At 44.9% G+C, this 27,930-nt stretch overlaps 1 protein-coding gene across 1 annotated transcript; it reads right to left on the bottom strand.

Moving 5' to 3' along the window:
• SLC17A9 (solute carrier family 17 member 9) lies at positions 1–27,858 on the bottom strand. Its single transcript, XM_044299009.1, has 13 exons — positions 27,473–27,858; positions 17,971–18,168; positions 17,304–17,443; positions 16,772–16,871; positions 16,558–16,688; positions 15,758–15,854; positions 13,410–13,506; positions 13,054–13,141; positions 11,077–11,111; positions 6,172–6,287; positions 6,012–6,067; positions 4,617–4,646; positions 1–913 (listed from the first exon to the last, which is right to left on the bottom strand). Exons 1-13 carry the CDS (start codon positions 27,598–27,600, stop codon positions 756–758), a joined length of 1,374 nt encoding a protein of 457 aa, XP_044154944.1. The 5' UTR covers positions 27,601–27,858; the 3' UTR covers positions 1–755.
• Positions 27,859–27,930: the final 72 nt, after the last annotated feature.

The raw sequence follows: 27,930 nt of genomic DNA, 5'->3' as shown, positions 1-27,930 counted from the left end.
ACTTTGCATAAACTTTCCTTCAAACGATTTACAGACTTTGTCTTGATTTCCAGCAGGCTTTGGCATTAACTGTGGCAGGCAAACTCCTCACTGCTACGTCTGTTGCTCTCTGGCTCTGCTGTGCCAACAGGATAGCTATAGAACTTAGCTTCCTCTTTAGGCTGAACTTCACTTTTTAATCTGGTCTGTCTCTAGCTTTGTCCAGGGAACACTTTATTCCTGGGTTTCTGAGACTTCTTGCTGTGGCCTCTAGGTCCAGCTGAGCTGAAGGGGCTCAAGCTGACCAAGGCAGGGCTCATCCAGCAGGGACGGGCTCCTGCTTTCTTCCCCTAGCAGGGGGTACTCTCCACTCGACCTTTCCCCTAGGAGGGGGGTAAGCTGAACTGAACTAACTCTCACTAGAACTCCACCCTTCCTGCAGCAAGTGGGACACGCCCACCACACCACAGAGGGGGTGTTAGAATGGAAGGAAAAGCTCCATTCTCTGTACCTGTAGCTCTGCCATGTTTACTGCCACCTGCTGGCAGACCAGGCACATTACATGTAAACAGTTACATAACAGGATTATGAATACACATTTTGCAGGATCTGGAAATAAATACATCTGATGACATTATACTAGCCCATTAGCAATAGTATCAAGGTGCAGAAGTGGTAATGCACCTTGGGGGCCTTACGGAACCTTGGTGCCATAAATGTTCTGCAGATCCACCTGGTCTTGATTAATTATAACTTCTCCATTTGACCTTGCCCAGTTAGATGTGGATCGTTTCCATGTCCATTCTCTCAGATTTGGCAAACTCCAGAAACACAATTAAACCCAACACATTCACAGCAACCACCAGATGGAACATGGGACCCCAGGAACCAGTGGTCTCTATGAGGTAACCAGAGAGATAGACCCAAACTACACCTAGGGTAAAAAAAAATAAAAAAAAAAAAAATAAAAAGAGAGAAGGGAAAATAAAGTAATAATTTCACATAAGAATGAAGGTAACACAGGGCATATTAGTCACCCTTCCTTAACGGGTTGTCCTGTCCTGGAACTAAAGGCAAATGACCACCATTTTAATATGAAATGTATAGCTTTTTATTTAGACATTGTATGGCACTGTTGTTAGAGGACTTCATGTATGGAGCTGTTTGGCACTACATGGCAGTCTTATTTGAGCGATGCATGATAGTAGTAGCTTAGGTACCGTACAATATATTATTTCTGCACTGTTAGGTAGACAATTGTATGGCACCACACTGTATCACTGATATATATGCACTATATTGTATAGTTCATTGAACACCACATGGGGCACACCAATATAAGATACTATCCAGTAGAAGATAGCCCTACAGTGGTTTTAACTGGTTTAAGCCTCATTCACACAGCAGTTTTTTGGTCAGTGATTTCCTAGTGTGGCTCTAATCCTAGTTTTGGCTCACAATCACTGATGGAAATCACTGACCAAACACTGACGTCTGAATAAAGCCTTAGCCTGACAAAGGGAATCCAGCTTTTAACTCCCGACCACAGGGCAATGTAGGACTGAAACGTCGACCAATATAATGGATGCTTCTGGGAGATGCATCTGTTCTCAAAACCATATATCCCCTTTAATTGTTAACTATTAGTAATACTGTGACAATTGCCTTCTAGAAAGTATAAAGTTCCATTCGTTACAATGAGAATTACTGAATGACAAATTCATAAGAGCCAAGGAGCAGAGAGCCCTCAGCATCTAAGAACCTATGGCACCCATGTCAAATGTAAGGATCAACACGTTCATGTAATGAGGAAAAGGTCCACCTTGTGTGCCCAGTACAATGCCAGGCGGAGATCACTTGTCGTGTTATGGAGACATCTTGTGGCAAAAAAGGGTATAAATTCAGGATCTTGGACCAAAAAAGTCCGGGATCACAGCTACGCAAACTTGTACAGCTCTCCTGTACACACCAAAGACATCTCACAGCTGAAGATTTGCTACAGATGGATCCTCTCTAGACAATCCTCTGTGAGCTAAACAGACTCCAGACTGATCCATTTTCCCTGCACTGACACATTGCAGCAAACTTTCCAGAAAGGAGAGGAATCGGTAACAAAAATGTGAGAAGTATTAGGTAGTTAGAGGTTTTCCAGGAAGGGCATGACCTAAAAGTTTAAAACAAATTTAACCCCTTGGTGCCACAAATATTTTTTGTTTTTCCTGCACACCTTTAAGAGCCATTCATTTTTTGTAACAATGAGTTACCTTTACTGTATGGATCAGTAAGATTACTTTCATACATGCGTCACAGCAATTCATCGGGCAAAGAATAACCTGCCGGAGTTCTCTGGATTCACATCTGCCCGCTGGACCCCTTTAACTATAAAATCGGAACAGCGGGGAACTGCCCGTTCCACGGCATAAATTCCGGAATTCAGCTAGTCAAAAATAGCTGCACGCAATGGTTATCTGGCTTTATAACTTTTTTTTTCTTTTTGCTTTGCATTGCCATAACATAGATCTTCTTTTAGAAAATTTCTCGCAATGGTCACATTCACAGTGCCTCATGAAAGTATTCACCCCTTGGTGTTTTTCCTGTTTTATTGTATTAAAACTGGAATAAAACTTTGAAGTCGCAGAATATTTTTTAACTGTAACACAAACAATAATTAAGACAAAAAATTGAGAACCTTTATGAGCAAATGCATAAGTATTTACCCCCTGAATGTCAATACTTTGTAAAGCCACTTTTAGCTTCAGTTACAGATGTCTCTTTAGCTTAGCACATCCAGACACTGGGATTTTTGCCCACTCTTCTTTGTAAAGCTGAAGTTCTACAACTTAGATGGTTGTGTTGGTGTACGGCAGTCAAGTCCTGTCATGGCTTCTCAGTTGGATTGAGGTCTGGGCTTTGACTAGGTCAATGACTAGCTTTTACCTCTATGTTTAGGGTCATTGACCTGCTTGAAGGCGACCCTTCATCCTAGTCTTAAATCTATGGCAGATTGAAACAGGATTTCCCTGTATTTACGGTCATCCATCTTTCTTTCAATCCTGACCAGTTTTCCAGCCCCTACCGATAAAAAGTCTCTCCACAGCAGGTTGCTACCACCACCATGCTTCACTGTGGCATTTCCAATGTTGGCCATAAAGTTAAATTTTAGTCTCATCAACCTTCTTCTCTGAGTTTAGGAAATCTGCCACATACGATTCAGCAAACTCTAAACATTTTATCTTAAGTTTTTCTATAAAAAATTGCTTTTTTTCTGGCCATTCTTCCATAAATATAGTGGCCAATGGACAGATGCTTCCATTTTCGCTGTGGATCTTTGGAGTTCCTTCAGTGTTATCATTGGTCTCCTTGTTGAATCTGTCATGAATGTTCTTCTTGCCCATTCTGTGAGTTTTGGTGGGTGACAGTTACTTGTCAGGTTTATATTTGTTCCATATTCTGTTATAATGGATTCAAATGGTGCTCTTTGGGATATTCAAAGTTCAGGATAGTTTTAAAACCCAACAGTGATCTATACTACTCCATAACATTGTCCTTGACCAGTTTGGAGAGTTCCTTGGTCTTCATGATTCTTGCTTAGTAGTGTTGGAGAAGACTATGGGGCCTTTCAGAACCAGTGCATTTATACAGAAATCATGTGTCCCTTTTGATTGCATATTTGTATTCAGAGTTGTGGGGGAGGAAGTACCTCGTCACTCACAACTTTTCAGTTGTTATAATTTGGACTGTTTTGTCAGGTCCATTACATACAATGTAAATTAACGTCCATTCTAAAGGGGTTGTCTGGGTTCAAATCTAAACCTGGACATTTCCCCATCTTCCCCCACTTAGCCCCTCTAACATAAGCATCAGTGCATGAAATGCTGAATGGCGCAGGGCAAGGGCTTCTTTGTTTACATTTTTGCACTGCTGGGCAGAGGCTTCTGCCTAGCAGTGTTCCCAGTGACATCACCGGCACTAATGGGCGGGCTTTAGTGCTGCCCAAGCTGTTTTACAGGCTAGGGCAGCGCTAAGGCCCGCCCATTAGTGCCAGTGACGTCACCGGGAACACTGGTAGGTGGAAGTCCTCGCCTACTTTACCTATGAAGAGCCCGGTTGTCACGGATCTCCAGAAAAAGCCCTTGCTTTGCTATATTCAGTGCAGGGCAAGGGAGAGCATCAGAGCATGAAATGCTCCGATGCGCATGTTAAAGGGGCTGAGTGGGGGAAGAAGGGGATATGTCTGGGTTCATCTCTTAAGTCCAGGTTGTAACGCAATAAAACAGGTAAAAAAACAAGGGGTGAATACTTTAATAGGGCACTGTATCATTTGCACCCAGGAATGACAGTCACTCTGACAAACCTCTTAGATGGTGCAATCACTGTTATCTCTAACGCCAGCCGAAGCCTACTGTCAATCACCGGCAGGCTCTTGTGGTGATCATGTAGGCACAGCTACTATACCCTGCATTATTAGTGTGATCTAACTGGACTTTGTGTTTAACAGATCCGGCAGGCTGTTCCAGCTAGCAGCATCTGGCTAGGCTGGATCCGGTGAACTCTGGCAAGTTGTTCTCTGCCAGAACAGCCTGCTGGATCCGTTAAATGCAAATGTTAGTAGGTTGTCTAACTGGTATATGACTTACCAAGTAACGCTCCTCCTGTGTTAGCCACACCTTAAATAAGAAGTGAAGAGGACAAGTTATAATACAAAAGATCAACCTGACTGGATTGAGCGACACAAAAAAAATAAGTTTAAAAAAATATATATATACAAAAAAGGAGAACATGGATCGTACATCGATATACCATGCATTGACCTCATGCTTATCTGTACATGTGCCCAATACCAAGGGGGTTTAGCTTGACAGCAAGAGTGCTGTTGGACTGCTGGGTCTTGCCACCTGTAGGTTCTGTGTTATGGCGGCAGTGGTAACCACATGCCACTACACCAAATTAGAGTAGGGACCCACTTGAAGAGTAAACAAAGTGAATTGTGTACATGTTTATAAATGATGCTGAGAAACAACAGATCAATGCACGTGGCTGTACAATCCATGCTCTCTTTTTGCATTTAAGTGTAACGTATGTACACAGTAACTCCACCAGCAGAATAGTGAGTGCAGCTCCTGAGTATAATACAGGATTTAACTCAGGATCAGTACAGGATATGTAATGTATGTACACAGTAACTCCACCAGCAGAATAGTGAGTGCAGCTCCTGAGTATAATACAGGATGTAACTCAGGATCAGTACAGGATAAGTAATGTACCTACACAGTGACTCCACCAGCAGAATAGTGAGTGCAGCTCCTGAGTATAATACAGGATGTAACTCAGGATCAGTACAGGATAAGTAATGTACCTACACAGTGACTCCACCAGCAGAATAGCGAGTGCAGCTCTGGAGTATAATACAGGATGTAACTCAGGACAAGTACAAGATACACAATATGGACAAAACTAAATGGGACACTCCTCAATCACTGAATTCAGTCCCATTGCCACAGGTGTAGAAACAGTGGCGTGCCTAGGGTGTTTGGCACCGGGGGCGGGTATTTTCTTTAGTGCCCCCCCCAATACTTAAAAAAAAAAATAATTGTACCCCTCCCCCTTAGTACGTGTAGAAAATGTGTCACTCTGAAGAGCTCACTGAATTCCAGCTTGGTCTAGTAACAGGATGCCACTGTTGTAACAAGTCAGTTCATTTCTTCCCTCCTTGGTATTCCAGGATCATCTGTGAGCGATTTTATTGCAAAGTGGAAGAGTTTAGGAACTGCGGTATCTCATTCATGAAGTGGCCGACTACGGAAAGTTACAGAGCAGAGTCTCCGGTTGAGTGCCGAGGTGCATAGTGCCCAAAAGTCACCGGCGCTCTGCGCACTCCAAACCTGCTCTGGCATTAACATCAGCCCAAAAACTGTGCACCGGGAGCTTCATGACATGGGTTTCCATGCAAGTCTTACATCACCAAGCACAATGCACTTTAACCAGGGCTATGTCTGCAGACCGCTGACTATTCAGAAAACATATATACTCACCAAAAAGGAAGCCAGCACAGGACGGGGCAAGATCCTGAACATTGACCGTTATACCACTGTAAGGGGAAAAAAAGTCATATTATCCAGTGTATGTTATAAGAGACTGTGGTTGATTGGCAGGAGCAGCAATATCTGTCACCAGAGGCTCCCTCACCCCTACCTGTGGTTAAACGTTTGTAGTCCCACTGCCACGGATGCAAACACAATAGCCTGACAATAACTGTTTGTGTGAGCCAAGCAGAAGACGAAGAGGCTGGAGACCCCCATTCCAAAAAACTGTGAACATAAAGCAAGCGCTTTTACAATTAAGAAACAGAACACTAAGGGCATAGAGAAGTAGCAGAGCTCAACTTGCCTGGCAACTTTTAAACTTTTAACTTTTTTTTTGTGCATATGAGAGAAAAAAAAGGGACAAGGGACAAAAAAGTCTTAAAAGGCCACTACAAAAAAGGTTGCTGCCACTCCAACTCTATGGGACTGCCAGAGATAGCCGAGCAATGAACTATGCTTCTCCTTGGCAGGCCAATGGAGTTAAAGGGGTTGTCCCACGAAAAATGTTCTGCAGACAAGCACTTGGATCTAGATATTTTTTGTAATTGCATGGAATTAAAAATGTAGTATAGCCAGATGAGTTATTCAATAAAATGCATCTGTATAGCGCCACCTGTTTGTTCTTTTTCTGATTTCTCTGTCCACCTTGCTGAGGTGGCCGCACATGCTCAGTTCCATCCTTCAACTGCCTGCTGAGCTTTAACAAGGAGAGAGCTGCAGCAGAAAGGACATACCTCCTGAGCTGCCATCTTGATATAAACCTAGCAGAGCAATGAATAGGGAGATCTCTGGATCCATGTGAGGTACAGAGCTGGTTCTAGCTTTGTTAGAAAGAGATTCTCTCTGTACTATATAATGTCGAATTTTCATTGTTTACATTAATCATGGGATAACTCTTTTGAATGGAGCATCATCATGCATGTGTGAGATGGGGAAACAGCTCTCCTTGTCTGAACACTGTGTAGATTAAATTGAATGTTCTGGACTGACATTCTGCCGTTTGGCCACAAGATGCCGCTGTTTCCTAAACACAGCTACAGACTGCATATATATCTCCATATTCATGAGAGAGGTGGAGTTTACACAAAGTTTAAAGAGGAAAAAGGAGACAGGGCCGTTTCTAGGGGCGGGCGGGACGGGCGGCCGCCCGGGGCGCTGCCGGCAGGGGCGCCCTCTTGTCGTTTCTCGGCCGTGCACCCTGGCTCCCTCCCTCTGACATCTCGCCTGACCTGTGCCCGAGTGCCGAGTCCTCTCACTCTTCAGACAGTGCGGGCGGCACTTACTGACGTCACACGCCTGCTCCTCCCACTAGGCGGTGCAGGCGCATGACATACAGTGAGTGAGTGAGCGCCGCACTGCCTGCCTGTTACCGCCCGCCCTGAGCCCCTGAGCAGTGCTGATGCCTGCTGTGAGGAGAGTGATGGTCTGGGGGGGCATTAATTACAATGGGGGGGCCACTGTGGGAGACATGAAAATGGGGGACATTAAGTTTAATAAGGATCACTATGGACATTATTTAGAATGGAGGCTGCTGTTGGTGTCATTACTCATTATAACTGTATAATGTCTGATAGGCCTAGTCCTGAGCTGAGTTATATTACCCTGCCCATGCCCTGTATAATAATGTACCCATCCCTGATACCCCTTAGTTATATTACCCCGCTGGAGTAATATAACTAAGGGGTATCAGGGTACATTATTATACAGGGCAGGGTAATATAACTCAGGACTAGGCCTATCAGACATTATACAGTTATAATAAAATCCACAGCAGCCTCCATTCTAAATAATGTCCATAGTGATCCTTATTAAAAATAATGTCCCCCCACAGGCAGGCAGTGCGGGCGGCGGCGCTCACTCACTGTACCTCGCGCACTGCGTGACGTACAGTGAGTGAGGTGAGCACCGCCGCCCACACTGCCTGCCTGTTACCGCCCGCCCAGAGCAGTGCTGAGAAGGAAGCCTGCTGTGAGTGAGAGCCTGAGTCTATGGGACAGTGGGTCACTGGGTGCGTCACTGTGACCGTCCGTGCAATGTGGTTCCACATTTTTTACAATGGGGAGACACTTATTTCATCGAGCAGTTGTGAGGGGGGAAGGAGTTTTTTTGACACTCGCCCTGAGAGAAATTTTACCTAGAAACTGCACTGAAAGGAGAGAGCAGCCATCTTAGAGGGAGGTAAAAACTAAGGAACTGTGTGAGCAGTGAATCTGACGGCATCCAGGTGTGAGAGCATCCCTTAGTGACCAGAGCTGCAGCTAAGTGAAGCTGATCATGTCCAAGACCCTGATCCTGTCCAGAGGAAGGAAGATTGTGGCCAGGAACACTGATGAGAGCAGAGGAACAAAGCAACATACACTGCGGTACCGCATGCTTGTTAGAGAGACATTTGTTCTGTAGATGCAAAGCAGACCCGGGTCGGTAAGATCGTGCACGCACCTCATCACAGTGTTGGCACCTAGAGACTGAGACCAGGCCTGTAAGCTGTTTATTTCAAGTACTCCATAACTTAAAGTGACATTTCACATAGAAGAGCTGATACAATTCTCACAAACTCAAGCCAGGCTGGCGTTTTGCTCAGAAGGAATACTCAGGCACGTGCTACAGGACCAGTTATGGGAGGGGGAATAGAGCTTTGTAAGATTGTAAGCTGTGGTGCTGCACTGCAGGCTAGACCGTACCACACACCCAAATAGTGGTTCTTGTTTTTTTAGGGTAATAACAGGTAAGGTGTGGCAGTCGAGTTGTGCCAGCCAGTAGGTAAATTACTGCATTATCCTCCGTCATCCATCGGAGGTCACCATGCTGTGCAGCACAAGGGTCTCAGCCTTCAGGTTGGGTGTATGTAAATTTATTGAATGTTCCCAGCATTTGTGTTTGTGTTTATTGCCACATTTAAAGGGGTTCTACAGTTATTTTAAACTGATGATCTATCCTCTGGATAGATCATCAGCATCTGATCGGTGGGGGTCTGACACCCGGGACCCCCCGGCGACCAGAGGATAGATCATCAGTTTAAAATAACTGCAGAACCCCTTTAAGTAAAATTTTATTTTGGCAAAACCTGGTGTTGGGGTTGCTTTCCTCGTTCACTGTATCCTGGGGAGCCCACCAAGATACACGGCTTACACACGCGGGACCACAACTCTATTCCTCTCACATCTCATTCCTATGATCACAGGGCTGCCCTGCAGTCAGATATTTATCCCCCTATCCTGTAGATAGTGGATAAGTCCTTATAGTGGGACAACCCCTTTAACACTACTGCACTAAACCCAACAACCTCGGCATGTGAAACACTCAGGACAGCAAAATGATAAATGACAATGGAACAGCATAGATGTCCTAAGATCACCAAGTACTGGATGAACCAGTCTCCGGGCCTCATGCCATATGTAAATTGTACACACCAGAATGCACATCCAGGATCATACAAAATGTCTTATTTGGCACAACATATCAGCCCATAACATATGCTTGAAAATATATATTTTTCTGTTAGAGGCTGAAACATTACTATTAGCTATAGGCGTGACCAGTGGCGTACTAAGGGGGTGGGGGCGGTCTGCCTGGGGTGCCGGCTCTCAGGGGGGCACAATAGGCATTATTACTGTGAATGGGCACAATGGGCATTATTACTATGAAGGTGCACAGTGGGCATTATTACTATGAAGGGGCACAAAAAGAGCATTACAACTGTGAAAGGGACACAGGGAGGGTATAACTACTTTGAGGGGGCACGCATCTGTACAAATCTACTGTGAAGGTTGCACAATGAGGGCAATACTACTGTGAGGGGGTACAATTTACAGCAGTCAGCAGTAAGTTTGTGTTGACGTCACTCTTTATTTTTTCCTTCTTCTGATCCGTCACAAGATCAACCCCCAAAAAACAGATCCTAGAGGAATTACTTATGTAAAAACAAGGTGTAAAACCAAATAAGTGAAAAAATGGAGTGCCATTTCACCCAAATTACTGAATCATGGCCTGATGGAATTACTTATGTTATATATAAAACATTGTGGACACCCCAAAATAAGTAGTATTAGAATGCTAGTTCACCCCAATTACTTATCTATAACACAAGGTGTAAAACCAAAAAATATTTAGAGCGCTATTTCATCCCAATTACAGAATCAAGGCGTTATAGTATTACGTATGTATAAAACGATGTAGACACCACAATAGCAGTAGTATTAAACAGCTTTTTCACCCAAATAGTGCATCAAGGTGTAATAAAATTGCTCATCTATTAACCAAAGGGACACAGTTCTATTAGCCCCTGTACCCTCCTTATGCTCTCCCCATAGTGTGGATAAAGTCTTCCTATTATCTCCCTATACTTTCCCTGCGCTGTCCCCAAACTGTTCCAAACTAAAATTTTTACAAATAAAGGCTTTTTTTTTAAATCACTGTCACTTCTCTCCCTGCACCAAGTTCACTGGAAAATAGTGGAGACCGGGCATGAGGCGGCTTTTTATATGGCTTTGACATCACAGGGGTTGGCCATCTGCTGATTGGCTGGCTTCACGGCATTATGGGTGATCCCTCGTTCCCGGGCTTCTTACTTTCACTTTGTAACATGTTCAGCAGCCATTTTAGAAAAAATAATAAAAATAAATTAAAAAAAAAAAAAAACACAGGAAATTCGGATTCGTAACCAACCAATTTTTTCCTGAAATTCAGATCAAATTCTACTTTGTCAACTTTGATTCGTTCAACACTAGTAATTACCACCAAAATAATCTAGTCAACTACCACCAGCCTGAAAAGAATTGATGGATACCTTTTTTTTTTTTTTTTTTTAACGGTTTTCACGGACGCATGAAAAATGTTTGCCATTTTTATGGATTGTCCAGAAATTTCTGGACGGTTGGCAACTCTGGTAATGTCATGTGCAAGACTGCATCCTGCAGAGACCTGCTTCACTTGATAAACGCTGCATTCAGCTCTGCTGAATCTGACAAGCATAGTCTTTCGGCAGAAGAGACAAGAAATGTCAGAGAGCCGTTACCTGCATGAGCTTCCGGACCCAGATAGTTTTATAACCTGGAAAGAGATAGAAATATTTCCACAATCATTAGAGAGGTAAATAATGTAAGCAAGAAATCCACCACTAATGGAGAAGCACAAGGAAGACCATCATAAACTGCAATAACAACATCGCCATCTAGTGGACATGACAAATGTTATCAATTTTATTTTATTTCATTAGATCATCTCTATGGCTGACTGATCAAATTATAAAACATTTTCCATGAAGTTAATGTTTGTTAATTTATGTCCAGAAGGAAACCATCAGCAGGCAGTTTTGCCCTCACTGACTTTCTTGTCAGTGCACAGGAAGAAACTGCAGAGCATTCCAATAGGCACTGCTGATTGTAGTAGTTGAAAAAAGCAGGATATCCACAAATATTTTAATTTAGAGTGAAATCAACGCAAACTGACCCCTTCTTCAGTTATCAATCAGAAGAAAATCAAAATGACTGCTTCGTATCATGCCTGGCAGCACATACTAATGGGGGTGTCTGGTCTGGTGTCTGTATAAAGGGTTGAGTTGGGGTCTATCTTTATTAAGGAGGTCTATAGTATGGTCTGTATCAGTTTTGGGGTGTGCTGCAGGGGGTCAGATCTCCTATTTGTAATTTAAATGCTCTAGGTTGTGTATAGTTGTCAACAGTCCCAAATTTGCAGGGGAGGGACTGTCACTAATTCTCAGAGACAGTCCTGGCAGATTGGGACTATTCTAGCCCAAAATGGGTGAGGCTTTTATAAGCCCTGCCCTTAGGTGGGCATTCCACAGGTCGGGTCTTACATGCCCTAGATGTAAAATATAAGAAAAAACTGGATCGCACATCCTCAATACCATGCTTTTATCTAACTGCTTCTCAGCATAATTAACATCGCTTCTCAGCGCAATTTATCGTATACCTACCCCTATGCTGCATGCTGTACATGAGGCATTAGTATACAATTTGATCAAAAAGCACAGGTCCACTCACCACGACAAGGTTGCCTCTTCGAATGGGACCCTATTCTAAATTTGGTGCAGCGCTGCACGGGGACCACCGACGCCGCAGCACCGCCCCAGCAGGAAGCAGGACCCAGCAGTCAAACAGTGCCCCCGCTGTCTGGCAAAGCCACCCTGGCACTGGGCCCCACCAACCCACTGGGACAGAACCAAAGCAACAATGGCCACCGTGCAGTACTGCACCATGTGAACAGGTGTGGAACTCAGCTTATCACATACTCTCAGGAACTCCAACTGAGAGGTAGGAATTTATACCCTTAGGCCCCATGCACACGGCCGTGTTTCACAGCCGTGTGCGGAGCAGGAGCACACGGTGTCACTGGTTGCTATGACGCCGTGCGCTCCCTGCTGCAGGCACAGTACAGTAATACACTGGTATAGATCATACCAGTGTATTACTGTATTGCGGCGGCAGCAGGGAGCGCACGGCGTCATAGCAACCAGTGACGCCGTGCACTCCTGCTCTCAGGAGGGATCCAGGCCGCGGTTCCACGGCCCGCACACGGCTGTGAAACACGGCCGTGTGCATGGGGCCTTACGCAGACTCCTGCTAATTAAAAGCACCTGGGTCGAATGGGGAGGAGTACTGATACCAGAAGGGAAAAGAGCATAGAAGCGATGTTAATTATGCTGAGCAGCAGTTAGATAAAAGCATGGTATTGGGGATGTGCGATCCAGTTCGTTTTCTTATATTTTACATACTTACATGCCCTAGAGTTACCAACAACAGTATTGTTAAGTATGGTTGGTTCTATTTAAATAGGCAGGACACAAGAAAAAAAAAAAAAATTGCACCACTTTTTGGTCCCATTTTTGGAATCTCCCTGATGTTCTCTCTGCCGATCAAGCAAGTATTCATATTAATGGTGTCCAAAATGGTCAGGAAGACTCCTATATGCCTTAGATTTGGCCATACATTGGTCACTTTGCCCTTTTTTGGTCTTCTGGGCTCTTCCTTACCTTGTGTGATGAGGTAGTCAGACAAGAGCCCACTGAAAATAGCCGATGGGATGGCGACAAGCCATGGTACAACATTAAATACCCAACCCTGGAATATAAGAAGTTGGTCAAGAATATAAAGATCCGATGTTTGAGAATGGATAAACAAGTCCAGTGGTAGATGTCAGCCTTCTCATGCTCAGTGACAACTTTTCTCACTTTTAATAGAGGTAAAATTGCAAAACTTTTGAGTTGCATTCTTAGTACCCATTCGCTTCTATGGACTGCAGTTTTTATACTATACCAGTAGGTGGCACAGGACAGTCATATGAAAACATCGCTAGCATGACAAGTCTTTTGGGTCACATGGCTCTCACCTTGGCATCCGGGAACCGCTCCTTGAAGAATGTTGGAACCCACGAAAACAGTGTAAATGAGGTGCTGGCCACACTGAGCTGGGCGATAATCACTGCCCTAAAATTATACATAAAACATATGGCTGGATTCAAGATTTAAAGGGGTTTTCCAGTATTTTCATATTGATGGCCTATTGTTAGGTATTAACTAAGTGTCCAATGGCAGCGCAGAGCGTCACAGCCAGGGAGAAAAAACAACAACTCACCTTCTCCCTGGCTGTGACGTTCTGCACTGCGATTGGACAGCGCTACAGCCAGGGAGAAGGAACGCCCACAGAGAAAAGCTGATGTCTCCTCCCTTGTGTTCCGATGCTGTTACTTAGCATACAGCGCGGGAGAATGTAACGGGGGCCACAGCGGCTTAACGGACCAGCACCCAGAAATAATAGTAAGTGCAGGGACATTCCCCATGTATGCCCTACATGTTCTGCTACTTAGTTAATGAAGTATGGACCCATGAATGCCGCAGCGGCACTTGTGTTCTTCCTCTTGCCCTGGGTTCCAATCAATATTAAAGATGGCCCTGATCGTGACACATGCACAAGTACAGTCGTGGCCAAAAGTTTTGAGAATTACATAAATATTGGAAATTTGAAAAGTTGCTGCTTAAGTTTTTATAATAGCAGTTTGCATATACTCCAGAATGTTATGAAGAGTGATCAGATGAATGGCATAGTCCTTCTTTGCCATGAAAATTAACTTAATCCCCCAAAAAACTTTCCACTGCATTTCATTGCTATCATTAAAGGACCTGCTGAGATCATTTCAGTAATCGTCTTGTTAACTCAGGTGAGAATGTTGACGAGCACAAGGCTGGAGATCATTATGTCAGGCTGATTGGGTTAAAATGGCAGACTTGACCTGTTAAAAGGAGGGTGATGCTTGAAATCATTGTTCTTCCATTGTTAACCATGGTGACCTGCAAAGAAACGCGTGCAGCCATCATTGCGTTGCATAAAAATGGCTTCACAGGCAAGGATATTGTGGCTACTAAGATTGCACCTCAATCAACAATTTATAGGATCATCAAGAACTTCAAGGAAAGAGGTTCAATTCTTGTTAAGAAGGATTCAGGGCATCCAAGAAAGTCCAGCAAGCGCCAGAATCGTCTCCTAAAGAGGTTTCAGCTGCGGGATCGGAGTGCCACCAGTGCAGAGCTTGCTCAGGAATGGCAGCAGGCAGGTGTGAGCGCATCTGCACGCACAGTGAGGCGAAGACTTTTGGAAGATGGCCTGGTGTCAAGAAGGGCCGCAAAGAAGCCACTTCTTTCCAAAAAAAACATCAGGGACAGATTGATCTTCTGCAGAAAATATGGTGAATGGACTGCTGAGGACTGGGGCAAAGCCATATTCTCTGATGAAGCGTCTTTCAGATTGTTTGGGGCATCAGGAAAAAGGCTTGTCTGGAGAAGAAAAGGTGAGCGCTACCATCAGTCCTGTGTCATGCCAACAGTAAAGCATCCTGAGACCATTCATGTGTGGGGTTGCTTCTCATCCAAGGGAGTGGGCTCACTCACAATTTTGCCCAAAAACACAGCCATGAATAAAGAATGGTACCAAAACACCCTCCAACAGCAACTTCTTCCAACAAGCCAACAACAGTTTGGTGAAGAACAATGCATTTTCCAGCACGATGGAGCACCGTACCATAAGGCAAAAGTGATAACTAAGTGGCTTGGGGACCAAAACGTTGACATTTTGGGTCCATGGCCTGGAAACTCCCCAGATCTTAATCCCATTGAGAACTTGTGGTCAATCCTCAAGAGGCGGGTGGACAAACAAAAACCCACTAATTCTGACAAACTCCAAGAAGTGATTATGAAAGAATGGGTTGCTATCAGTCAGGAATTGGCCCAGAAGTTGATTGAGAGCATGCCCAGTCGAATTGTAGAGGTCCTGAAAAAGAAGGGCCAACACTGCAAATACTGACTCTTTGCATAAATGTCATGCAATTGTCGATAAAAGCCTTTGAAACGTATGAAGTGCGTGTAATTATATTTCACTACATCACAGAAACATCTGAAACTAAGATCTAAAAGCGGTTTAGCAGCAAACTTTGTGAAAACAAATATTTGTGTCATTCTCAAAACTTTTGGTCACGACTGTACACTTAAAGGGACATTGTAGGTCACCCTACACCACTCTGGCATTCCTACACCTGGGTACCAACAACACCATTTCTTTAAGGGACTCTTGTTGCTCCATTGCAACTGGTGTCACGAAAACCTTTACGTTAAGGGACCCCTTGTCGTACACCGCCTGACGACTGCACATACCCAGGGTAAACAGAAACATAGAAGAGCCACTTACCACACAGGTGCCTTTTTAAATAAGCGTCTCCAGGGCACGCTGGTTTGCGCAGACATTGAGAACCCCTTCCCCAGTTCTTCAAAAGTGAGAATTCTCTCTAGGAAAGACACAGTGGGTTATAATAAGAACCTCAATACATCTTAAGAATATCAGGTAAAAAATAAACATGGCTTGAGATGTTGGCCTAGGGGCTCAGTGGGTTTCCCTATGTAAAGATGATTTTGGTATGGAAATGAGTTAGGGTCTGGTTATTATTTGCAGTAGGCAATATTACTTCTGAAGGGAGAGGACCTCCTCAGTAATGTTCATACTGCTTGTCCCCTAATTTCAGGGGCACAAATGGCTGGGGTCTTTTAAGGCTTTGTGTTGACTATGTAGTTGACCCTCTGAAGAGTCCAAATTCCTGAGACATTTATTAAGATCGGCTGTTTAGACGCCGGTCTTAATAAGCCCATGCTCTGGATCCGCTGGCCTCTACATAACTTCGGCGCATCCAGTGCCAGTATAAATCTAAGCCAGCTTCATTGCTGGCATACATTTAGACTATTTTCTACGCCGAAATAAGACATAGAAAATGATGACCTGCAGTGAACGGGGAAAAGTCGCAATAGGCGTATTTATGAACGTAAATGGCCCCCATAGTGTTTGTCACCACTTCACTGGGAGAAGAGCCATGACCTGACAACTCCATTACCAACACTACTAATGGAGAACAGCTGTAGGCTAAACCTGGAGGCGTCTCCTTTGGCAGATCTCATACACAATTAATTTCTATTTCTGGGTGGAGTTCCCCAATTTACCTCTTTCCTTTAGTAAATAGGTACTCAGACAATATCCCCAGCTCAAGGTGAGAAACCCAGCAAAATAGAAAACAGATTCCCAGCCGTACCACTCCAACAACACCGAGCCGACCCCACCGATCAGCAGTGTCCTGAAACAAGAACATAGAAGACCAGGGTTTAGCTCCTGACTCACAGGCTGTATTTGTAGTTGCCGAGTGTCACTGGCACATACCCAAGCTGGGAACCACAGCCCACAGCGCTGCAGGTGAACGCTCGCTCATTATCCCGAACCCTCTGAGAAAATAGACTTGCCAGAGCAGGAAAGTGGACGCCTTATGTAGAAAGAGAAAGCAAAGAGTTAACAGAGAAAACAATAACAGTATAAAATACAACAGCCATACAGTCATCAGACATGATGGCATTCAAAGGGAAAGTTCCCCCAGAAATAGGACACTTCATTTGCTACATGTTTCATATGCTTTAAGGACAGTGAACTAGATGACATCAGTGAACTTACTATACACCCTGTAAAAGCCAGTTAGCGGGGTAGAAAACAGCTTGTCACATAAGCCCCTCCCCTGTCCTCTCAACCAATAAGTATAGGTGAAAGGAGTCACGTGACACATTGCAGGAAGAGGTCAGCTGATGACCTAACTTCCCCTGGTCACTTGATAAGGATACAATCTTGGGATCCATTGCAATACGGCTTGATTTACAAGATTGGGGATTAAATTTACATTTCGGAACACGCCCCCGAGGATTACCTTGCAGAAGTCCCATTAGAAAGCGTAGAAGACTGACCAAGAGGAGGGGGTCTCTGGTCATGTGGGCAGCCAGAGGGGTCACTGCTGTGATGAAGCCCCAGGACAGAGCGGATAAGAGAATAACCTTCTCTCCACCCACTCTAAAAAAAAAAAAAAAAAAAAAAATCATATCAGACACAACAGGTTAACTAAAATGTTAAAGTAACCATCCCCGTAAAACATAATTGTGAGTGAGGTGTGTACCTGCACAGACTCACTCCATCCATTGTCAGACTGTACACCCTCCCAACTTGTTACCTCCCCTCTGTACCCTTACTGCAGACTGCTAGCAATTCATTCATAACTTCTAGTAGAAATAATAAAGGAATAGCAGAACATACAGACATAAGAATAGATGCTCCAGAATTGTTATCAAAGATGGAATGCAGGTAGCTATTAAAAACAGACATGTCAGGAGTGGGGACAGGTCCTCTTTAACCATCAAGCCTAAAGCCATAGGTTGTCATGAGCATAGGCCCCACTGCACCAAGGTTTATGGAGGTCTCAGCTACCTAGTCCCTCATTGAAGGCACCAAGACAACTAAAAGCACAGGTTCACTTTAAGAACTTAAAACAGTGGATCTCTATGTCACCTTATATGAGTCAACGGAATACTTGATGAACTCACTTGTCACTCAGATGTCCCCCTACCACCTGGGTTACACAGTACCCCCAGAAGAAGCTGCCAAGGGCCACTCCAGATTGCCGCTTGTCCCAGCCAAAGGACCCACTCATTGACACCGCACAAATTGGCATGCTGGCCCGGGCACAGTAGAGGAGGCATGTTCCCATCAGAAGAGCTGCGGTCCAGACACGGGTCTCCAACCTATAACAAGAGATTGCTTAAGAATACTTTGGTGATAAGACACGTCCTGAAATCTAGCGGATCATGTGGATTTAAAATGGTTCTCCATTTCAGACAACCTATTTTGTGGCCCCAGTACAATAAAGTTGTTCATGTTTATGGATATGGGTGGCCCTCTTGGCTCATATCTGCACCTTGGAAAGCTGAGTGACAATCAATATGGCTGATATTACAGCTCCCACAGGGATTACTACACACTTTTTCTACACTCCTGAATGGCAAGTCCAGCAGAATATTGAAACATGAGTGGAACCTGAGGAAGTTGGGTGACAAGCCCTGAGGAGGCTAATAATAGTCATAGTGGAGTGTCACCCAGCTTTCCAGCAAACAGAGATAACAGCTGAATATAACCCTCGGAATATAATCTCAGCACTCTCCAGTGTCCGTTTCTCTGTAGATGAACTGGTAACACTGGCTTTACAGGCAGCTAAATTGGGAGTCATACAATAAAACCAGACAAATACTGGAGTTTATTGCTCCCCAGAATATGAGCCATTGATATCTATGCAGATTTAAAAGGAGCTTCCCAATATTAAAGAGTAACTAAACCTTTATTTAAACTTTTAATATGTGCTCCCTAATGCTCTAATAAAACTAACTCTAATATACTTTATTAATGAATTTTCTATTTTTACAACTTTTTTTCTACCTAAAGCTGGTGTGCTTAAAACTCAGTTCCCAGTACACGGCTGACAGCTCAGGAGTGTACAGAGTACGGGCAGTAGACACTTTATGAATGGGGCCGCAGCAGCGCTGGGAGTACGGGCAAGAGCGCATATTGCTGCCTGCTCCGCGATGCTAAGAGAGCTGACATGCAGGTCTCTTAGCTTAGCAGGCAGAGGCAGGAGCCCGCTCCGCTCAGCTAATCCAGGCATAGTACATGGGTATAGGGTACCCATGTGCTATGCCAAGAGTTGGTAATCCTCCAGTGAGTTCAGGCAGGAGCAGCAATATGCACTCTTGCCCGTACTCACAGCGCTGCTGCGGCCCATTGAGAATACATCGCTGACAGCTCAGCGGTGTACACGAACAGCGTTTTAAGCGAAACCAGAGAATGGTGCACTTTAGATAGGAAAAAATTAAAAATATATATTATTAAAGCAGCATTCATTTGATATGAAAGGGATACACATACATAATACAGACAATTGTACTAAGGCTACTTTCACACTAGCGGCAGGACGGATCCAACAGGCTGTTCACCCTGTCGGATCTGTCCTGCCGCTATTTCGCCGTGCTGCCGGACTACCGCTCTGTCCCTATTGACTATAATGGGGACGGGAGCGGAGCTCCGGCGCAGCACGGCAGTGCACGGCGAGAGGCCGCTGGATTAAAAGTACTGCATGTCCGACTGTTTAGTCCGGCAGCCTCTCGTCAATGGGGACGGAGCGGCACGGCGAAATAGCGACAGGACGGATCCGACAGGGTGAACAGCCTGTCAGATCCGTCCTGCCGCTAGTTTGAAAGTACCCTAAGCATGAACAAGACGAGTTACAAACTGGTACAGAAGGAGAGCGGGCCCTGCCCGCGAGGGCTTACAGTCTACGAGAATGCAAATCGCTAGGAAAAAAAACTCCATGCAGACACTGATGAAGCAGGAAATTATTGGAAAGTTAAATGATTTTATATCAATTTCATCCATCCAAATGGGCAAAGAAGTTTGCAGGAATTTTTCCTAAAGACAACACTGGCCAGAAGGCAAATCACTGAAGCATGTTCTATAAAGACACTGAACAAGCAGGGAAAGTTAGGAGATTTTAGCTTTGAAACCTGCAGAAAAGACAGCTAACTACCTCTAGCTAATAGAGGGGGTTCCCAGACGGATGACCCTCCTCTCCTACGGCAACTATATACCCTATTAGGACATATTGAGAGAGGTTTTCCTGACGAAACTGTCTTAAAGGGGTTTAACCACCAAAACAATTAATCACCAATCCAGAAGTATCTGATTGGTGGGGGCCTAAGAGCTGTCACTCCGTTCATCTCTATGGACTTCCAGAGAAGGCCAAGTGCTGTACTTGGCTCCTCTTCAGCAGTCTCATCAACATGCATGAGGGACTGTCACGCTATTCATTCAGGGACTCAGGGATCGGTGGAGGTCCCAGTGGTCGGACCCCCACCAATCAGATACTTATTTCCTGTCTGGTGGATCTTACTTCAGTAGTCTGGGAAGTGACTGGCAGACAGCTTTGGTGCCACAGATCTTCATTTAAAATGGTTTTCCCAGTTTTTAATACTAACCCCAGGATAGATCATCAGTATCTGATCAGTGGGAGGTCCAACACCCAGGACCCCAGCTGGTTTGAGAAGGCAGAGGTGCTCCTGTGGCCTTCTCACAGCTCTTCCTAGGCCAATGACGTCACGTTCATCGGCGACGTGGCCTTGGGGCAGCTCAGCCCCATTGAGCGTGATACCAAGCACAGCCGCTATACAATGTGCAGTGCAGTGCAGTGCTTGGTAAGCTGCATAAAGGCAGAGGTGCCCACGAGAGCGTTGGTACCTTCTCAAACAGACAGCTGATTGGCGGGGGTGCTGGGTGTTGGATCAATATTAAAATGCCCAGACAACCCCTTTAAAGCAGCAGATGGGAAAATGCAAATGTTGATCCATTAGGCTACAAGCACACGTTGCAGATTGCGGGCAGTTTTTCCGTGCAGGTTTTCATGCAGAAAAAAAAACGAAGTGTAATACAGACAGAACCAGCAAAGTGTATGAGATGAGACAAACCTCGTGTACATGCGGGGTTTTTCTGTGCAGAAATTGACCTGCCATGTGGATTTCGAAATATGCAGCATGTCAATTGTTTGTGCAGTTTTTTTTGTGTTGCAAAGACTGAGATCTGCTGCAAAACTGCATCGAATCCATCCAAAGGTTTTCAAACCTGCACCCGTGTGCAGGTGCCTTTAGGGTGCGGCCACCCACTCAGATTTCCTGATGCCGTTTTGGAAGCCAGAATGAGGAGTGAATTTAAAAAAAGATATTGTATCTGTCCTTTACGCCTCATTCACACAGTCAGTTTTCGGTCAGTGATTTCCATCAGTGATTTTGAGCCAAAACCAGTTGTGGCTCTAAACACAGAACAGGTGCAGATCTTTCCCTTATACCTCATCTCTGTGAGGCTCCAATCCTGGTTTCGGCTCACAATCACTGATGGAAATCACTGACCAAACACTGATGTATGAATGAGGCTTTATCCTTTATCTTCTTTCAGGTTCCCTCCTGACAGTCGGTTGCTCATTAGTGGAGGTGAAGCTCTACATTTACATGCAGCGATCACCTCCACAGTATGAGGACGAGTAATGGCTCCCGCTATCATACAGCTGCATTGTTTCTTGGCCGCGGAGGGCTGTTTAGTCCGCACAATCGTTTCGCTCAATCATTGGGGGATCTGTGGCACCTTCAGAGGGTCAGATTATCGGGAAGGAATGCGCTCAATGAGGCATAAGGATACAATGTAAAAGCAGGAACTAATGGAATGCAAAAAGTGAAATGTCCCCCTCCCCCACCCCTCAGCTGATCTCAGCACCAGGGCAGGAAAAGTTAAAGCATAACAAGCGTGACCATAGAGAATTACTGAAAGGGGTTCTCCGCTTTTCCTATATTGATGACCTATCCTCAGGACTGCCAGCACCCCTGGCATCAGCTGTCTGAAGGGAATGCAATGCTTATACCAAGGCTGTGATCTCATCATAATGCTGGGGGTGCTGGCAGTCAGGCCCCCATTCTGTTCTCGGAACTGCCTGCTCCCGGTGACCGCATGTGTTTCAGATCGGCTCGCGGCGCAGGCACAGGTAAGGACTTACCTCTGCATCGCCGGGCTTTGGAGTGAAGATGGCAGATCGCATGTGTTCGTCGGCGAACACTGCAAACTGGCCATCACTGTTCATCATAACCTGAGGCTAGGAAAAGCAGAGAACCTGTTTAAAAAGCAATTACCTAAAACAGATAGATAGAGAGATAAAGGGATCCACTTATTTCATATTATCCAGAGGGCTGTCTTTCCTTCTACTTATACTACATTGAGGCCTCGTTCACATTTCAGTGTCACGTCCGTAAAAAAAAGCGTACGTTTCATCCGTGAAGAATCCGTGGTTGGTCTGCGTGTCCGTTTTTACCATCCGTGTGTCATCCATAATTCACTGATATTGCTCAGCTGAAAATTAATTTCCAAAGAATCTACTATCGGTCTTCACTGACAAACAGACGCAAGACGGACAAAACACCGGTGTGTATCCCATAGACTTTAATTGGCGTGCTTGGTCCACATCACGGATTAAAGTAGTGCATGTCCCCATGATTAAAAAAAAAAAAAAAAAAAAAAAAGAAGGGGGAAAAAAAATACTGAAATGTGAACAGACTGAAAAAAAAGGGAAAAACGGAAATGTGAATGAGGCCTGAGGATCTCCAGTCTGAGATTTTGCCTGGGGTTTAGCACCTGGTCTACATAGCAGTGCTGCTATCCACACTTCAACCTTCCTAGAGAGGGATATAGATCGAGGTGAAGCACATCCTGTTGCTGAGAAACTGTGGCACTTCTTAGCAAACTGCTGCAGTTTTACGCCCAGCTGATAGTCGCTCCGCAGCCGCTATGTATAAGCACAACCTAAGGCCTCTTGCGGGCTGCAATGCACGAACATCCACCGTGGGGCAGCCGCAGCGGATCGCAGACCCATTCACTTTAACGGGTCCGCGATCCGGCCGTTTCACAAAAAGATAGAATATGTCCTATCTTTTTGCTGAATGAAAGTACGGGACAAAACCCCACGGAAACACTCCGTAGTGCTTCCGTAGGGTTCCGTCCCGTGCTTCCGTTCCGCATCTCCGAATTTGCGGACCCATTGAAGTAAATGGGTCCGCATCCGTGATGCGGAATGCAAATGGAACGGTGCCCGTGTATTGCGGATCCGCAAATGCGGTCCGCAATACAGCCACGGAGCGCACACGTTTGTGTGCAATAAGCGAGAAAAGAACAGGGAAGACAAATCCTCGGTGTCTTCCATGTCTACTACTCGCTCCTCACAAGCCACAGCTTGGACACCACCGATCTAGAGAATGAGGGGTCACTTGCTAATATCAATAACAAACCAGTAGCTTGGAAGCTCCCTCTAGTGGTGGCAGCTTGAAAGGCAGAATTCATCATATAACTCAGTCTATGCAGAAGATCAGGAAAACTGAGCTCCATCTGCTATACACAAGTAATAGGAAAAGGATTAGTAAAGAATTTGAAAGGGTTTAGATAAGTTCTATAATTGCATGTTGTGGTATCCTGTGGTGACGGCCCTGGTCTACCAGTCCGAACTTACCAGAAGAGCCTAACTGGCTGCTCGATGGCAGCATTTTGTGATCAGTAAAGATGGCATCTAGTAAAACACACCAGGATTTCTTATCTTGTACAATCAGCTTGCATTGGTTTATTTGGTACCAGATAGATATACTGCAGAGCTGGATGCATCGTTTAACCCTTTGAGGTTGCTTTAACATTGGGACAAGCTACAAAGATGGTGCAAAAGGTTTTATCTTCAGTCCTGTGTGAAAAAACAAGCACTGTGGTATGGCCATAAGTTGTTCTAGACGACAAACTCATTTCTACTGCTCGTAGCATTTGGATTCTGCTGCTACAGATACAACGTATCACATTTACTAATGTGATTGCATCAACATCTGGTTGTGGAACGTGACTCAATGGGGGAGATTTATCAAACTGGTGTAAAGTAGAACTGGCTAAGGCCTCTTTCACACTTGCGTTGTCCGGATCCGGCGTGTACTCCACTTGCCGGAATTACACGCCGGATCCGGAAAAACGCAAGTGTACTGAAAGCATTTGAAGACGGATCAGTCTTCAAAATGCTTTCAGTGTTAGGGTCCATTCACACGTCCTGTTTTTTTTCATCCTGAAAAACGGTCCGTTTTTTGCGGATCCGTTGTTCCTGAAAATGTTTCCGTATGTCATCCGTATGTCATCCGTTTTTTGCGGATCCGCAAAAAACGGGAACATGTATACATTTCAATAATCAAATAAAGTTGTTTGGATTTCTTTGAAAAAAAATTGAAAAAAATAAATAAAAATAAAAATAATAATTTGTTATGTGTTTCCAGGAACGGAATCCGCAAAAAACGGATGACATATGGAATGACATCCGAATGTCATCCGTTTTTTGCGGATCCATTGACTTTGTATTGTACCAGGATCCGATTTTTCAGGACAAGAATAGGACATGTTTTATATTTAAACGGACATGCGGAACGGAACAACGGAAACGGACAGCACACATTGTGCTGTCCGATTTTTTCCAGGACCCATTGAAAATGAATGGGTCCAGATCTGGTCCTGATCTGTTCCTGAAAAAACGGAACAGATCAGGAAAGAAAAAACGGACGTGTGAATGGACCCTTACTATGGCACCCAGGACGCTATTAAAGTCCTGGTTGCCATAGTAGGAGCGGGGAGCGGGGGAGCAGCATACTTACCATCCGTGCGGCTCCCGGGGCACTCCAGAATGACGTCAGAGCGCCCCATGCGCATGGATGACGTGCCATGCGATCATGTCATCCATGCGCCTGGGGCGCCCTGACGTCACTCTGGAGCGCCCCGGGAGCCGCACGGATGGTAAGTATGCTGCTCCCCCGCTCCCCACTACACTTTACCATGGCTGCCAGGACTTTAGCGTCCCGGCAGCCATGGTAACCACTCTAAAAAAAGCTAAACGTCGTATCCGGCAATGCGCCGAAACGACGTTTAGCTTAAGGCCGGATCCGGATCAATGCCTTTCAATGGGCATTCATTCCGGATCCGGCCTTGCGGCAAGTCTTCAGTTTTTTGGGCCGGAGCAAAAAGCGCAGCATGCTGCGGTATTTTCTCCGGCCAAAAAACGTTCCGTTACTGAAGACATCCTGATGCATCCTGAACGGATTTCACTCCATTCAGAATTCATTAGGATAATCCTGATCAGGATTCTTCCAGCATAGAGCCCCGACGACGGAACTCTATGCCGGAAGACAATAACGCAGGTGTGAAAGAGCCCTTAGTTGCCCAAAGCAACCAGACACCACCTTTCATTTTCCAAATGTTAGATAAATCTCCCCCTATGTTTAAAAAAATCTGATTGCTCCTAGCTCACCAAGGGGGCATGGCTTGGTGGGGATGGGGTGCAACCTAAAATGTGATATTTTATGTCAAACTTGCATCAACATTTTGACACAAAATTCAGTCACAGCGTAAGCCAACCAATAGGTAAAGTAAGACTATAGTAACATGCCCCGAATTTATCATCTAGCCTGAGCCACTGTGATGCATCTGGCGCATCTTTAGACTGTCCGGTCTAAGCTTAAGCTGTCTACAGGATTAGTAAATATAAACCTGGCAAACTCAACCGCACTGCATCTGATACAATCAGCACTGCTGCACCTGATTTACTAATGTGTCTGCGCCACAGCTGTCTAAAAAGTGGCACCAATTGCTGCAATTTGGTGCATCTAGGGCAGTCATGGCTAACCTCCGGCACTCCAGCTGTGGTGATACTACCACTCCCAGCATGCTCCATTCCCTTCTGTGGAGTTCTGAGAATAGCCAAGCAAGTGTGCATCTTGGGAGTTGTAGTTTTACCACAGCTGGAATTCCGGAGGTTAGCCATCACAGATCTAGGTTATCTACACATGATCGACAAAGGGAAGGCTTAGTGGATAGTTGGTGGAGCTTTGTGAAAAGGGGGTGGAGCTTACTATGCTCCATTGCGCCAAAATTGCAAAGCAATTCCTGCATAAAAATCTGTCTCAAAGTAAGCCAACCAATCGTTGGTCTAGAGTCAGAGGAAAATGTCTGATCCCGCCTGATCTAACCTTACGCCATCCATAGGATTAGTAAATCTGGTTCAGTGTTTACCCCTGCACCTGTCACCACCTTCTCCATTGTATCTGATACACGTGGCGCTTCTTGCACGCTACAAAATGAGAACTGCTCCGTTTGACAAACTCCGCACTGCTGCATCCTCTTTTTTAAATGATTGAAATGCTGTTTGCACAGCGTTACAAGTTCCTAAGGTACACACCAAGAGGGAGCCAAGTTGGATTTCTCATGACTGTAGTGTGACGGGTGTTGCAGCCCATATCGCCTTAGGGTACTTTCACACTTGCGTTGTTTGATTCCGGCAGGCAGTTCCGTTGCCTAAACTGCCTGCCTGATCAGGCAAACTGTATGCAAACGCACGTCATTGTTTCTGACTGATCAGGCATTTTTCAGACTGATCAGGATCCTGATCAGTCTGAAAAATGCATTGCAATACCGGATCGGTTTTCTCCGGTGTCATCAGGCAAAACGGATCCGGAATTTATTATTTTCACATTTTTAAAAGGTCTGCGCATGTGCAGACTGGAATACCAGATCCGTCAATGTGGCAATTTGAATGCCGAATCCGGCACTAATACATTCCTATGGGAAAAAAAAATGCCGGATCCGGCATTCAGGCAAGTGTTAATTTTTTTGGGCCGGAGATAAAACCGTAGGATGCTGCAGTATTATCTCAGTCCTGAAAAGTCAAAAAGACTGAACTGAAGACATCCTGAAGCATCCTGAACGGATTGCTCTCTATTCAGAAAGCATTAGGATAAAACGGATCAGTTCTTTTCCGGTAGAGAGCCCCTGTGATGGAACTCAGTGCCGGAAAAGAAAACCGCAAGTATGAAAGTACCCTTCGCCTCTCTTTTTTAATATTTGGATATTTGTGCATCTTTTGGGTTTTTATTTTCACAAATTGCGACTTTATGAAGCTCGGTGCCAAAAACTGGTGTAAAACAATTAGTAAATGTGGGCCATAATGTAAACATCTATGTAACATGGAACTACAACTCTCAGCCATCGCTACCAAGAAGATCCTCATACAATAGACAGTATAAAATGGAAAAACGACGCAAACACATGTGAAGCTACGACCGCTGTACTGCGCAGTGTTGCTAAGCAATGACATGGTCACCTATGTATCTACTCACAGGTGTGGCAGACTCTGTGCCCAATTTACGTAGTATAAGCCAAAAGTCTAAGGCTACGGCTACAGAGACAGGTGTCGCACGACATTTCATGTGATGTATTCCAACGTCACTGCATGCTGCGGCACGGCGGTCACAAAAAAATAATAATCTGACGGATGGATTTTGTCGCATCACGACATCATTTAAATACGTTCCATGAAATGTCGCCCTGCAGCCCTAGCGTAACACTTAGTTCATTAGATTGCAAGCTCTGTGGGCTCCATACCGCAGTCCGTTTACTGACCTCGACCAGTAAGGGTCTCCGCTGTTTCTCTTCATCCGGTCCACATGTTGAGGGGTCTGTAGCTGATCATCTTGTAGCAATCGTACCAAGTCGCTTCTGTGGGCATGTTTGCCCACAACAGATGCCATTCAATAAAAGAGGAGATGTTGCGTTAACCCAGACTGGCACCTAGAAGCATGGCAAATTAAGCTGCACATTGACTCCCTAAAGCTGTGTGCATTCAATTACTAATGACCCGTGCGCCTCCCTACAGAACAGCGTTAACTCTCAAAATCACTGTCGAGTACTGAGTACTAATCACAGCCCTGACTCCTTACACTGACTCTCTAAAGTGCTGAGCATTGACTCCCTGCAGCTATGAACAATCCTGTGTATTTGTAGCTGGAACTTTTTCTAGTGGGAGGGACTTTTTTTCTTTTTTTGCATCACTGAGAAACTTTTCTCCACGTTGTCAGTGC

Source organism: Bufo gargarizans, chromosome 6 (assembly GCF_014858855.1).
Source record: "Bufo gargarizans isolate SCDJY-AF-19 chromosome 6, ASM1485885v1, whole genome shotgun sequence".
NCBI lineage: Eukaryota > Metazoa > Chordata > Amphibia > Anura > Bufonidae > Bufo > Bufo gargarizans.
Note: the sequence above shows the minus strand (reverse complement) of the source record. Positions and strands in the feature narration are given on the sequence as shown.